We start from the raw sequence: 13,131 nt of genomic DNA, 5'->3' as shown, positions 1-13,131 counted from the left end.
TGATATCTACGTAAATCTGAAAGACTTTTTTCAATAAGTACAAAACAAAAATTAGGAATAAAGCATTTTGGGGGTTGTTTTCCTTCACTTATGTTTAAAAATTATTTCTAAGATAACATAAAACCTACCACCCTAACCGTCTGTATGTGAACGATTCAGTGGTATCAGGTGAATTCACAGTGTTGTGTGACCATCTCACCATCTGTCTCCAAGCGTTTTTGTCACACTCTAGTTAGCAGTGCATCACACAACTGATGGTACCTTGTTCCTCATAAGACATGGTGTCTTCAATCCCTAGGTTGGGAAGATCCCCTGGAGTAGGAAATAGCAGCCTGCTCCAGTATTCTTGCTGGAAAATTCCATGGATGGAGGAGCCTGGTGGGCTACAATCAATGGGGTCTCAAAGAATCGGACACAGCTGAACACACACACAGCATACAGCATGCATATTAACCAAAAAATACACAGCTGAAACAATGTTTCCTCTGTTCATTAAACATAATTAAGCAAAATTATGTTTTTAAAATTACACAGTGTTGTGATCACTGTAAACAAAATACAACCCTCCCCGGGGTTGGGGCTTCTCACCAAACAGGGACCACGGCTGGAACCCTCCAGCTTCTCAGGAACACCTTCCACTCCGGCTCAAAAGGAAGGAACAACCCGACCAGGGGCCCGGTCATGGCTGGCATCCTCCCCTGCTTTCAGACTTGTGTCCAGACCAGAACATGAGTGAGTCTCAGTCTCTCTGTACTTCATGCTGTAGTCTGTAAAATAGATTCATAGGCTAGACGACCTCTGTCTTAGAGTGGTATCTTACCACTGGGTTCTAAATTTATGGCCGTGTGACTGAAGGCCAACATACACATACACAGTTTGGGATGTGGATTAAGGGCTACAGAGAGAAGTCATGACACCTCTTGGGGGTTTATTGGGAGGTAAGAGACTTTTCATTTGACTAGGTAAGGGGAGATCCTGCTCAGAATAATGGGTCAGCCACTTTTTCTCTCTCTCAAGGTCATGAACATTTTGATCAAAGAGGAGAGACAAGAAAGTGTGTGTGGACTATCCGAGGGCATGCGGCATCATGGGGGGCTCCACTCTGCGGTTTCCAGTCACTCTCAGATTTCTGTTCCTGGGACTGTGACTTGCCCTGGGGACAGGAGGTAGAGCAGAGTCAAGAAGCTGATTCTCTTAGTCTCACGTAGGCCCTGACCTGCCTCTGGGTCCCCAGGACAGGGAGCAGGGCTGGAGAGATCAAAGAAATGTGATGTAATGGGACCTAATGTCTCCTGGACCCCAGGTCAGGGCAGCATTGATGGCAGGAGGTGGCACTGCCCAGAGGCTGGACTGAGTGGGCACTCAGACCAGGGAGTCACTTACTGCAGTCGCCCCGAGCCTGCACAGCTCACTGCCCCACAGAAACGTCCTCCCCCTGTGGCTTGGGTGGCTCCGAGCTCTAGGGATGCCTAGAGCCTGTCACAGCTTCCGGGACCCTAACATGTGAGTTTGGGGAGTCATGGTCTCTCCTGATGGTACAAATAATGCTATTAATAACAGATGATATCAACTGACAGCTTGCTGTGGGCCAGGAGCAGCTCTGAGCACTTTCCATACATTAGTTCATTTAATCTAAACCCCAAGCCCACATAGGTTTATTATCCCCTTTTGAAATCACAGAGATGCACTATGGAATGGAAAACCATGGCTTCCTCAGTCGACCTGAGCTTGACTCCATCACCCAAGGCCAGGATCCCAGCGCCTCTTAAATCGCACCCTGCTTCCAGGCTATGAAAGCTGCTATTTGGCAGGGGTTCCAGGGAGCAAGTGAAGCTTAATGATTTATGGATGACTGAGTGCAAGAAAGCAAACACAGGAGAGACACGAAACCTCTATGCCTTGGAAGGTTCGTGTCACACCAACCGGTTGTTTTCCATCCCCTGCGAGATGGAGCTCAGTCAGCAGGAAGGATGTCCCGATCTCCAGAAGGGGTAGCACTGACACCCTGTTTCATGGTCAGTTCTGTAAGGTGTTGCCCCTGGCTTGGCAAACAGTTTGAATCAGAGAGAGGGGTTTGGCAGCATAAGCCGTACAGAATCCCCATAGGACCGGTGGGGACAGGGGAGGCCCTGGGGCAGCTGCCCTAGGATAACCTAGGGAACAAACACGGAAAACCAGGGGACGTCAATCCCTATCTGGAGCTCATTAATGGGGAACTCCATTCAGCTGTGAAGTCCTAGATGGGGTGATAGGCATGCTGCGCCCAGGGGTATGGGGTGGGGGCAGGAGGCGGCCATAGGGGAGAAAAGGTATCGGCCAGACTCCACCTACATCTCACGTGTCCAAATTCAGGATGGAGGGGCCCTATAAATGCCCAGGACCAGCCTCCCCGGAGACCCTGAGAGACAGACAGACAGACAGAGGGAGAGCAAGAGCTGCAAGCTCCCCGCCCCGAGACCCCTGGGCCAGCCCACGGAAGGCTCCGCAGCATGTGGGAACTCCGGTCCATAGCCTTCTCCAGGGCAGTGCTCGCAGAGTTCCTGGCCACACTCCTCTTTGTCTTCTTTGGCCTCGGCTCAGCCCTCAACTGGCCACAGGCCTTGCCCTCTGTGCTGCAGATCGCCATGGCCTTCGGTCTGGCTATCGGCACCCTGGTGCAGGCTCTGGGCCACATCAGTGGGGCCCATATCAACCCCGCTGTGACTGTGGCCTGCCTGGTGGGCTGCCACGTCTCCTTTCTCCGCGCTGTCTTCTATGTGGCCGCCCAGCTGCTGGGGGCTGTGGCCGGGGCCGCCCTGCTCCATGAGATCACACCACCAGCTATCCGAGGGGACCTGGCTGTCAATGCTGTGAGTAACCGGAACTGTGTCCTTTCCAGAAGGGAAGATCCTGGGGAGTCCCTTGTGAAGGATGAGATGGGAATGACCACATCTGGGTGAGGGTCTAGGTGGGGAGACAGAGAGAGGTGGGATGGGGAAGGGGCAGAAATGCTGGAGCCAGGAACATAGTTGCCACAGGAGAGTCAGGGTGGAAGGAGCAGTAATGTCAGACAGCGGCTGGGTTCCCACGGGTCTGCTGGTACCTTCTGCCCTGAGCCTCTTAGAGGGAGAGCCACATCAAGGACTCTGTTGACCGATGCTGGCGTTGCAGTGAGGGCTGTGCTAGAACTCACGGAGGACGGAGTCCCCAAGCAGACATAGTCTGCTATGAAGACTATGAAGAAGGAACTTCAGAGAGCTAGTCCCCAGCATCTTCCTGAGGGAAGAAGGACCCAACATTCCTTCAGCATCCACTGTGTACAGGGCTCACAGCAGGGACTCCATGCTAGCCACACGTGGATAACTTACGACAACCTATAACGGAGGGATGAGAAGATCCATTTCTTAAGGACATGGAAGCCGAGACTCAGAAGGAGGAAGTACCAAAGCTAGTCTTTAAACCCAGGCTTGACTGTCAAACCTGTGATCTCCCTACCCTACCAATATTCCCTCTTTGAGCCACCATCTAAGCCTTGTTTTGCAAACGAGGAAACAGAGGCTCAGAGAAGGGAAGTGACAGGCTAAAAGCTCAAGAGTTTGTTGACATCAAGGAAAATAGCGAACCCAGGGCAAAACTGAAGGGTCAAAGTCTCTCCAGACCTTGGAAAATGTCCCCAGAGCCCATGAGGTGATTGACATGACCAGTGGCTTTGGGAGCTGAGGGTGACGCTGTGGCCCCTCCCCCTCCACAACCCTGCCCTCTCCCTCTCCTGGGTCTGGGCAAGGCCTGGGCATCTGAGAGCATGGGTGGGAAGAGACAGCCTGTGTCCCTCAACACAGCTCTAACTCTTGCTCCTCTTCCAAGCCAGGAAGGCGAGTGCTTCTTTCATGCCTCAATCTCCAGCATTTCTTGGCCTTCCCTACCCCCAGGCCACTGGATGTAAGCTCTGATGTCTCTGAACAGCCCTGCGTGGTCTCTGTGGCCATTCCCTCCCCCGTACAGGTGGCCTTCCTCATGCAAGGAGCAAGGGTGTCCCCACTAGGGAACTTCTCTCTTCAAAATGGAAAATATGATGAGTCTGGGGGCTCAAGTTTGAGAGAAGGCAAGAGTGACCACTGTGATGGATAGACTGAGAAGTCTGACCATTTCCATTGAGAATGAAATTAGTTCAGTTTGCAGCAAGATGAGGTCTAGTTAGACTAAAAGAGGAACTTCTTGAAAGCATGGTCAAGAAAGCCTCAGAATGTGTGACTAGGAAATCCCCTCTAATAGCAGGGCAACGTGAGTGCTAAGGGGCCGTGAGGACACAACCTCCTGCTCTTCCATCATCTCACAGTTGACTGGGGCCCTCGGGAGGGAAGGGTCTGGGAGGCTCCTCCGAATTTCTGCTCAGCATTTACCATCTTGATGACCTGGGGAGAACTTTCCTGGCTGGAACGAGGCAGCAATGAGACTGACATGTCCTGAGGCTAGGAAGAGCCAGATGACCCCCATGGCTGTCCCAGGTGTCCTCTGGAGTCATTGGAAAAGCCAGTCTGCCCACCAAGAATTTACCACTGATGTGCATCTGCTTTGTGGCAGGCCAGACTTCATCTCATTCTTGGTACAACACTGTAAGGAGAATTCTGCGATCCTCCACTCTGAGTGGTAAAATTGAGGTTCAGCATTCAATTATTCAAATCACAGAGCCGTGTCAGCACCTGGAAATGGACCCAGAGCTGTCTGACACCGAACCCACATCCATACTCTCTCCTTTAGACCACTCTTTACCAGGGAATGGAGCTGGGGCTCTGCCTTTGTCATTTCCAGACTCACAGTCCTCCAGGATCCATTCTGCTATCCCCATTTTACAGAAAGACAAACTGAAGCTGAAATAAATAGAGCCCCACAGCAAGTCAGAGGCTCCACAGTGTCTGTCTCCAAAGCTCTTCACTGCCCCACTATAGGCTCTGATATTGGAAAATGAGAGGGAGTTGAGGTTAGACTCCATAGAGGCCTAAGGGTGCCATCTTGATGGTTAGGACCTGAGGTGGGGGTTCAGAGCCTGGAGAAGGAGTGTGGGAGCTCAGGGCTATCCCAGCTTCACCCAGCGCAGTGCCCAGACCCAGAGGGCAGGGTGTAGGGTTCAAGATAACAAAACCCAGAGAGAAATCCAGTACTGGGTGTGGCTGAGTTATGAAATCACCTCTTCACTCAGCCCCAGGTTCTCTCGTTACAAGGTAAGGTCTGCTGGGACCATGGGCACCCCACATGGGGGTGGAGGCATCACAGTACAGGGACCCCCACCTCAACCTCCGCAGGAAGTGCAGAGAGCAAATCCACAGGGCAAAACTGACGCCTGAAATGCAGGAGGAATAGGCAAGGTCAAGGGGAACAAGCATATTGTACACTGGACTCCTGGGGGAAGGGAGCACACTAGTGCCAGCCCCTGAGCCAGTCCCTTGATCCTGTTCCTGGGAGCCCTTTGACCATAGGAGGAAAGACCACCGGCCTCTCATTACACCAGTATCCTATGGCTTAAATAGCGAGGAAGGTCTTCCTATAACCAGGCCTAAAACTTCCTGCTGCAATCAAAACCTCTTCCCTCCTTGTTCTTCAGGAAACAGAAATTCCACATCTCAGAACCCTTTTCCTCTCACACTGCAGGCACACAATCCCAGTTACCAAACCTAATGGGCTATGGAGTTAGTTTCCCTACTTCTAGCCTGGGAACCACAAGTAGTCAGTCATAGGGTCCATCCCCCTGCCTGTGTGCCATGGCCCAGTTAGAACCCACCAGTAGTGTGGACTAAGGTGGCTCATGCGCCCTGGTGGATTGTGCCCAGAGGCCTATCTGGGTCCCTGGCTGCAGGTGGGCAGGAAGATGACATCAGTGTGGGGAGCAGGCTCAGTGTGTCCCCCTCCTCTGTCCCCAGCTCAACAACAACTCGACAGCCGGCCAGGCCGTTACTGTGGAGCTTTTCCTGACACTGCAGCTCGTGCTCTGTATCTTCGCCTCCACTGACGAGCGCCGTGGAGACAACGTGGGCACCCCTGCCCTCTCCATCGGGTTCTCTGTGGCCCTGGGCCACCTCCTTGGGGTAGGTCGTGGCCACTGATTCCAGCCTCCCTGGAGGGACAGACACACAGACTTTCCCCAAAGAAACAGATACACAGACTGCTCTAGAGATAGATACACAGAACCCTCGAAAGTGACAGCCACAGAGACACCCCGAGAGAGACAGATACACAGACCTCCCAAGAGGGACAGACACATGGACATACTCCAGAGGGTTTGACCCCCAGGTACCACAAAGGGACAGATAGCACTCCAGCTTCAAACGAATAGCAAGGCCTGTAAATATAGCACAAACTTCATCATCCATCCATGAATGCCCTGTAGGTTGAGGTCAAGCACTGGAGAGGGGCACGAAGACTCTGGCCCCATCCTCACCCCACTCCCCTCCCTGCCTCCTGCCTCCATTGCAGATCCACTACACTGGCTGCTCCATGAATCCCGCCCGCTCCCTGGCTCCAGCTATCGTCACCGGCAAGTTTGACGACCACTGGGTAATGGCTGAGACCTCCCTGTCTTCTCCTCCCGCAGAAACCCATCTCCACTAGAAGGGAGAGCAGTGGGATCAGCAAATTCACCCCACCCCCAATCCTCCTCCTGGGGCTACGGGGAGTCTTGGGTCCACCTTTCAGGTCTGACCCCCCAGAGACTCCATTTCTACATCTATAAATGAGGATAAGAATGTATCCTTTGTTCCTTTGGCTTTGGGGAAAGATTAAGTGAGGTTACTGGTTTAAAAGAGATGATGCAGTGCCTTAGAATTTGATAAATGGTAATTATTTATACTAGGCTACATATTTCTATCATTTAGCACTTATCTAGTACTTCCTTAGTATGTGCCAGGACTTATTCTAAGTGCTTTGCAAATATTGACTCAGAGTTTTCACAACAACCCTAGGCGTTAGGTATTAGAGTGAGGAAAGGCACAGAGAGGCCAAGTAACTTGTCCAAGGTGACCAGGGAGTCCGCACTGAATTCGCCCCATTACCCCACAACTAACAAGTCTTCCCGCTGCTCGCTTCTCCTCCCTATTCACACGGAAGAGCGTTTGATACCCTTCACCACGCGAGGCCCCCTTTCAACGCCAACGGGGAGAGGAGCATCTCTCGAGCCGCCCTCTCGCTCGCCCCCCAGGTCTTCTGGATCGGACCCTTGGTGGGCGCCATCGTGGCCTCGCTCCTCTACAACTACGTGCTGTTCCCGCCCGCCAAGAGCCTGTCGGAGCGCCTGGCGGTGCTGAAGGGGCTGGAGCCCGACACCGACTGGGAGGAGCGCGAAGTGCGGCGGCGGCAGTCGGTGGAGCTGCACTCCCCGCAGAGCCTCCCGCGCGGCAGCAAGGCCTGAGCGCCGGGACGGGCTGGGGGAGCTCGCCCGCCCGCCCGCCACCCCGCCGGAGCCCCTCTCCCCAGGCTCGAAGCCGGCCCCCAGGGCACAGTAGCTGCTTCCAAGACGCGCCGAGTGGCCAGGGCCCCGGGCACCGCGGTGAGCCTGGCAGATTCCCCTGGCCTGAGGCTGCGTGGGGCAGCAAGTAGGGGACCCTGAGGCGCCTGGCAGGGAGTTGGGGACAACGGCGCCCAGCTGGGGTGGGAGGGCGGAGCTAGAAGCCTCCTCCGAGAGCCTGCTCAAGTGCACTGGGGGATGGGAGCTGGAAAAGGTGCCCCATGATTTTTTGCTTGTTCGTCCCCCTATGCCTCTCTGTCCCCAAGTGCAGGGCCGTGCTCATTCCTGAGTGTAAGCAGGTGTGCCTGCGCTGGCGCAAGTGTGCCCTGGCTGATCACCTCTCACTCCCTTCTTGACCCCTCCCGCCCCACCTGCAATAAATCCGAGTCCTCTGCAGTGGGGGTGTCCTGTCCCCAGGAGCGCTAAGCGCGCTCCCCAGGAGAAGGGAAGAGGGAGGTGTGGAGGCCACTCTGAGAGGGCTGGAGGGAGGCACTGATTTCCACTCCCGACTCTGCCCCTTCAGGCAAGTTTTCCCAAGCTGCAGCACTGGGTCCTAAGATTTGCCAGGAACCGCTACTAAAGGTAGCGAGGTTTCAACCAGAAGACAGCTCCCCCAGAATTGGCCTGGGATGGGAGCAGGGAGAGGGAAGTTGAGGGCCAAGGACCTCCCTCCTGCCGTAAGAGAGGACCTCGCCCCAGGAAGAAGAAGCATGCATATGTGTGTATGTGCATATCCAGCAGGTGTACCTGAGACCCCATCTCGGCGGGGGGGGGGGTTGGGGAATGAGGGTGGGGGCGGGTGGGCTCCAGACTGAGAGATTAGCCTCCCACTGTGGCAGAGAAAACAAAAGGCCTTAGCGGGGCCCCTGGCCTTTGTCTTGGGAGGGGGAAGATTTGCAACTAGACACTTCTTGAAAGGAGACACTCAGTTTCGCAAGTGAGCCCTCTCACCCAGCACACACCTATGGCTGGCTGGGCAAGGCACTCAGGCAGGTAACCACAGGCTCCAGGCAACATGCCCCCATCACCTATCCCACTTCCGGTCCCTTCCCAGGAAGCAGCTCTTCTTCCCCTCTCTCCCTTCCACCTCCCCAGCCCTACTGCTCCCTTCCTTCTGGCTCCTCCCAAAGGACCTTATTGTGGAGAGAGCAGCCTAGCACACTGTAGGCCAAACAAGGGGAAATGACTTGTCCAGGCAGAGACAGGTCTATGTCTAGAGCCGGGCCTTCTAAATTTACAGGCCAGTGCGATGTTTCTCAAACGAGATTAACTAGGATTAAGTGAGATCATGCATGTAAAGATGCTGTGAACTATAATTCCTCATACCATTATCACGCATTAGTGGGATCATTTCGCTATTTCTGTTCCTGGGGGTGGGGTGGGGTGGGGTGGGGGGAAGAATCCAGAGGGGCATGACCTTTGGCCTCCTGGACATCCTTTAATTGGTGGTTAAAGCAAAGGCAGACCCGGGGCCCCAAGGTACCAGCAGGAGATGGGTGTGGGGCTAGCCCCATCCTGATCCAGCCTCTTCACCTCTCCCAACCCTGAGCCTCCACATTGTTCTCCCCGCCTCCCACCACCCATGCCAGCCATTCTCCCCTCCCTCTCCAGCCTGTTGCATCGCTGACCTAAGGACCACACTGAGAGCCCCCTTCTCTGTGCTCTGATGCCGTCATGCTTTCAAGGCTTTTCTCTGTGTCTGTCCCACACTGCACAAGCATCGCTGTGCACCAGAGCCTCCAGCCCCTTCGGGCCCTCCACTCCCTTCAGAGACAGACTGGATAAGGAACACATATCTGTAATTGTGCCCACTGCCTCCTCTAAGCTCTTTTCTGTCTTCCTTGACCAAACCTTCCTTCGGGTTAGCAAAAGCCTGCCCTCGGTCATAGATGCTATGGAGATGATTCTCCCAATCCTCAACAGCTGATGACAGCCACCTGGCCTCATTCCTGGAGAAGGGGTCAAGTCAGAGTCCAAAGTGACCCCCAGGGCTGTACTTCTGGCAGCTGAGTGTCCTTGCACTGGAATTTCAAAGGGAACAAGGTACTGAGCTGTAAGCCAAGCCTGGCCGTGTCTCAGGTATTGCATCCCCTCCTCACTTCTTCCCAACAGATGTTTCTGTGCTATGTTCAGTCACTCAATAGTTTCTGACTCTTTGCAACTCCTGAACTCTGACCCACCAGGCTCCTCTGTCCATGAGATTTTTCAAGCAAGAATACTGGAGTGGGTTGCCATTTCCTTCTCCACAGATCCCTCTAGAAGTTGCCAAAAATTTCTCCTCTCAGCTATTCCTCTTCCAAGATGACACTGTCCCCTGAACTTAATGTGAGATCCCTACTGCTTCCAGCCCCGATCGCCCAGATTGGGATCACTGAGGTCAGAATCCACAGAAGGATTCAAGTGATGGGATGGCGGGGAACTACACCTGTTAAGCACTTTTGTGTCCCATTTTCTGTGCTGGGTGCTTTACATGCATTAGCTCATCTAATCCTCCTAAAACTTCAGGGAGGTTAGGGAAGGCCGGCACCCGATAGCCGTGTTGCGTTTTACTTTTTCCAAAGCATTTCCTTATCACCTCCTGCAATTATTTCCCAACCCTGCAAGACAGGCTGAGCAAATACTGTCCTTCCCATTTCAGGCCGAGGCTGAACAACTGGACTAAAGTCACACAGCTGTATATGGTAGAGCTAAGACTTGAATTCAAGCCTTCTTATGCAAAATGCCATGATCTTTCCACTCAGATGTCAGAACAGATCAGGCCTGTGTTGGGGCCACTCCTAGGGCCCTCCTGGGAGCCCTGGGCAGAAATCAGAGCAACTGGCCTGCCAGTCTTGGGTGGGGGGAGGGCTGGGGCCAGGTGGGCAGACAATGACAAAGAACACAGGCTGGTTTCTGCCCTCAAAGAGCAGCCAGCCTGGAGGAGGGTGGAGGTCCCATGCCAAACCAGACAGAGGCAGGGCAGCATAGAGGCAGATGGACAGAACTTCAGGTCCCCAAGCTGGAGAATGGGGAGATTCTGAGCCGAGGGGAGGAAGGGCTGGCCACTGGGCCTCGGCTGCTTCCACCTCCGCACTCCTACTTTGCGCCAGATGACTTTGCCCCTTCGCGGGTTGCTTCGATACTCTTTTGGGTCTTTAAGCTGCGATTCTGTATCTGGGCAGTGCCTCCCAGCTAGACTATGAGCCCTGTGGGGGCAGGGCTCCTTTTGGTTCTCAGATGGCACCCTCCTCTCTATCTTCCCTCATCTGTCCTGGGTAGCACAGTGCTCTGCACATAGTAAACACTCAATAAATGCTCACTTGTCAATAAATGCTGTTTCTGTCACAATTTACAAATGGTCCGTGCAGTCTGAGGAGCCAGAAGACAGACTAGAGTCTGTGGCGTGTCACAAGCACCCAGAGCTGCCGCGACGGGTGGTGCAGAAGGAGTTCAGCTGGGAGGCCTGTGGTGTCCAGGTCCCGCTGTCAGCCTGGCCCAAATGGGTATGCTGGGCTCTGTCACCCAGGTGGCACTGCAGGGAGGCCACCAGGACATGGGCTGGCTGTGTGGCCACCAGAGAGAGTGAAGGAGAGCCCCCTTTGGTCCCCTCGTACAAACTATAGCACCATGTTGGGAAGACAGGGCAGGGACCCGGGATAACACCTAACACTGAACGTGCAAGATCAGCCTCCTGCTCTTCTCCCCAAACCTGCTCCTGCCATGGTCGTTCCCAGCTCAACTGATGGCAACTCCATCTTTCCAGCTTGAGACCAAAAGGCTTGAGCCATCGTTGACTCCCCATTCTCACACCCAGCCCTGACTCCATCAGGGAATCCTGCTACTTCTACCTTCGAAGGGATCCAGATCTCTCAGCTTCAGTATTTCCCACCAGGCCACCGTGTCCCTGCCTCCATGCCCTTCTCATCTCTTCTCAACACAACAACAGAGGTGTCTTTTAAAGCTTTGTCAGGGGGCATCCCTGGTGGCTCAGTGGTAAAGAATCTGCCTACCAATGCAGGAGACAGGGGTTTGATCCCTGATCTGGGAAGATTCCCAAGTGCCTCGGGGAAGCTAGGCCCATATGCCACAAGTACTGGACCTATGCTCTAGAGCCCGGGAGCTGCAACCACTTAGCCCACTCTTAGCAACTGCTGAAGCCCGAGTGCCTTAGACCTGTGCTGCACAACAACAGAAGCTCGCACACTGCAACGGGAGAGCAGCCCCCCACTCGCCGCAGCTAGAGACAAGCCTGCACAGCAACGAAGATCCAGCACAGCCATAAAAAAATTAATTTTTTTTAAAACCTTTGTCAGGGACTTCCTTAGTGGTCCAGTGGCCAAGACTCTGCACTTCCACTACAGGGAGCATGGGTTCAATCCCTGGTCAGGGAAGTTATGCATGCCACGTGACACAGCCAAAAAGAAACACAAAAAAGAATTTTTTCAGTCCACACCAGTCCCGTCAGTGACTCCCTCAGTCTCTCGAGTAAAGCCTGCGGCCCTTCTGGTGATGCGCAAGGTCTGCCCACCTCCACTGCTTTCTGCCCTCCCTTGCTTTCTCTGCTCCAGCAATTCAGGCTGCTCCCTTTGCCTAGAATGTTCTTCCCCTATACATGCATGGTTCTTTCCCTCTCTTCTTGAAACCAAGCAAGACGTTATGGGGCTCCTGGGCACAAAAGCCTTTCTGCGTCACCTTCTCTGAGTTCCAAAGGGCAGGTTCAAACATTTGCTGATCAGGCAAGGGAGGAAATATAGAGACAAGGGAGAGCAGTCAAGAAACAGTAGTACAGCCTTGGGAGCAGGCTCCTGGTTCCCCCTCAAGGGATATACATAATGTTATCTTTGAGCTCCTCTGCAGAATTAAAACTCATATCAAATAGAAGACGTGATGAAGCACTCTTCTTTCCAGAGAAGGTCACAGTTCACCCATCACCTGATGCCAGATGACCTCTGGATTAAAAGAATGTGGGTCTTGCACACACCCTGATCCCTGATCCTGACTAAAAGACTCTTCACAGCCCCCACCCCCCCACCCAAAGGTGGGAAACACAGTTTTGAGGGCATTAGTCCACTGTGGTCTCCTTTACTGGCAAAGCAATAAATCTATTCTCTTCTACTTCACCCCAAACCCTGTCTCTGAGATTTAATTCGGCACCAGTGTACACAGGCTGAGCTTCTGGCATCAGTTTTCCTTCTGGGAAATTCCATTTGAAAGGCACCTACTGGGGCAGAGGTCACAGGCTAAGCGGAACTTGGAAGCTGATTTGAGCCTTGTGCTGTTTGGTTTTTGGTTTGAGGCTTCTGTTGCTGGCGAGGATTTTGGTTTGTTCTTGGTCTGCACTTGAGTGTTCTATCGATCAAACATGGGAAATGCTTCAATTCCACCTGATGGTCCTCTGGAGAAAATCCTGGCAGACTGATCGACCTATAGCTATGAACCTATGACCAAAAAGAAATGAGATCCTATTGTAATTCTGTTTGGCCAACGTGCATTCTTAAAAGTGAGGAGAGGTGGTCTTTGTATGATCCCCTATTCTTCAGCTAGAATTGCTTTGTCACGGGAATGGAAAGGCTGGGAATTTGCTCCCCTCCATCATGGCCAGCCACTCTTGGGTTCCTTGGGAGCCAGTTCTGGGCTTGTTCTCCTTCAAGAACTGAGCCCATCTCTTTGGAACCCTC

General features: G+C 53.4%; 1 protein-coding gene across 2 annotated transcripts; it reads left to right on the top strand.

The window, feature by feature from the left end:
- The first annotated feature begins 2,387 nt into the window (after positions 1-2,387).
- On the top strand, positions 2,388-10,784 carry AQP2 (aquaporin 2). Of its 2 annotated transcripts, none has more exons than XM_061416176.1 (4): positions 2,388-2,849; positions 5,895-6,059; positions 6,448-6,508; positions 7,169-10,784. In XM_061416176.1, the coding sequence occupies exons 1-4, from the start codon at positions 2,490-2,492 to the stop codon at positions 7,564-7,566; spliced, it is 984 nt and encodes a 327-aa protein (XP_061272160.1). In that variant the 5' UTR covers positions 2,388-2,489; the 3' UTR covers positions 7,567-10,784. The 2 variants fall into 2 exon arrangements, with proteins under 2 accessions (XP_061272160.1, XP_061272161.1); XM_061416177.1 differs by having other exon boundaries at positions 6,448-6,528; positions 7,169-7,469.
- Positions 10,785-13,131: the final 2,347 nt, after the last annotated feature.

The sequence above is a fragment of the Bos javanicus genome, chromosome 5 (genome assembly GCF_032452875.1).
Source record: "Bos javanicus breed banteng chromosome 5, ARS-OSU_banteng_1.0, whole genome shotgun sequence".
Lineage (NCBI taxonomy): Eukaryota > Metazoa > Chordata > Mammalia > Artiodactyla > Bovidae > Bos > Bos javanicus.
The sequence above is the reverse complement of the archived record's forward strand: the minus strand, read 5'-3'. Positions and strand labels throughout refer to the sequence as shown.

Bases quoted from the DNA above. Each gene is read 5' to 3' on its own strand.
- AQP2 (XM_061416176.1), top strand. From the start codon at position 2,490: ATGTGGGAACTCCGGTCCATAGCCTTCTCCAGGGCAGTGCTCGCAGAG. The intron at 6,060-6,447 runs GTAGGTCGTGGC...CCTCCATTGCAG, and splicing joins CCCTGGGCCACCTCCTTGGG to ATCCACTACACTGGCTGCTC. The intron at 6,509-7,168 runs GCAAGTTTGACG...CTCGCCCCCCAG, and splicing joins GGCTCCAGCTATCGTCACCG to GTCTTCTGGATCGGACCCTT.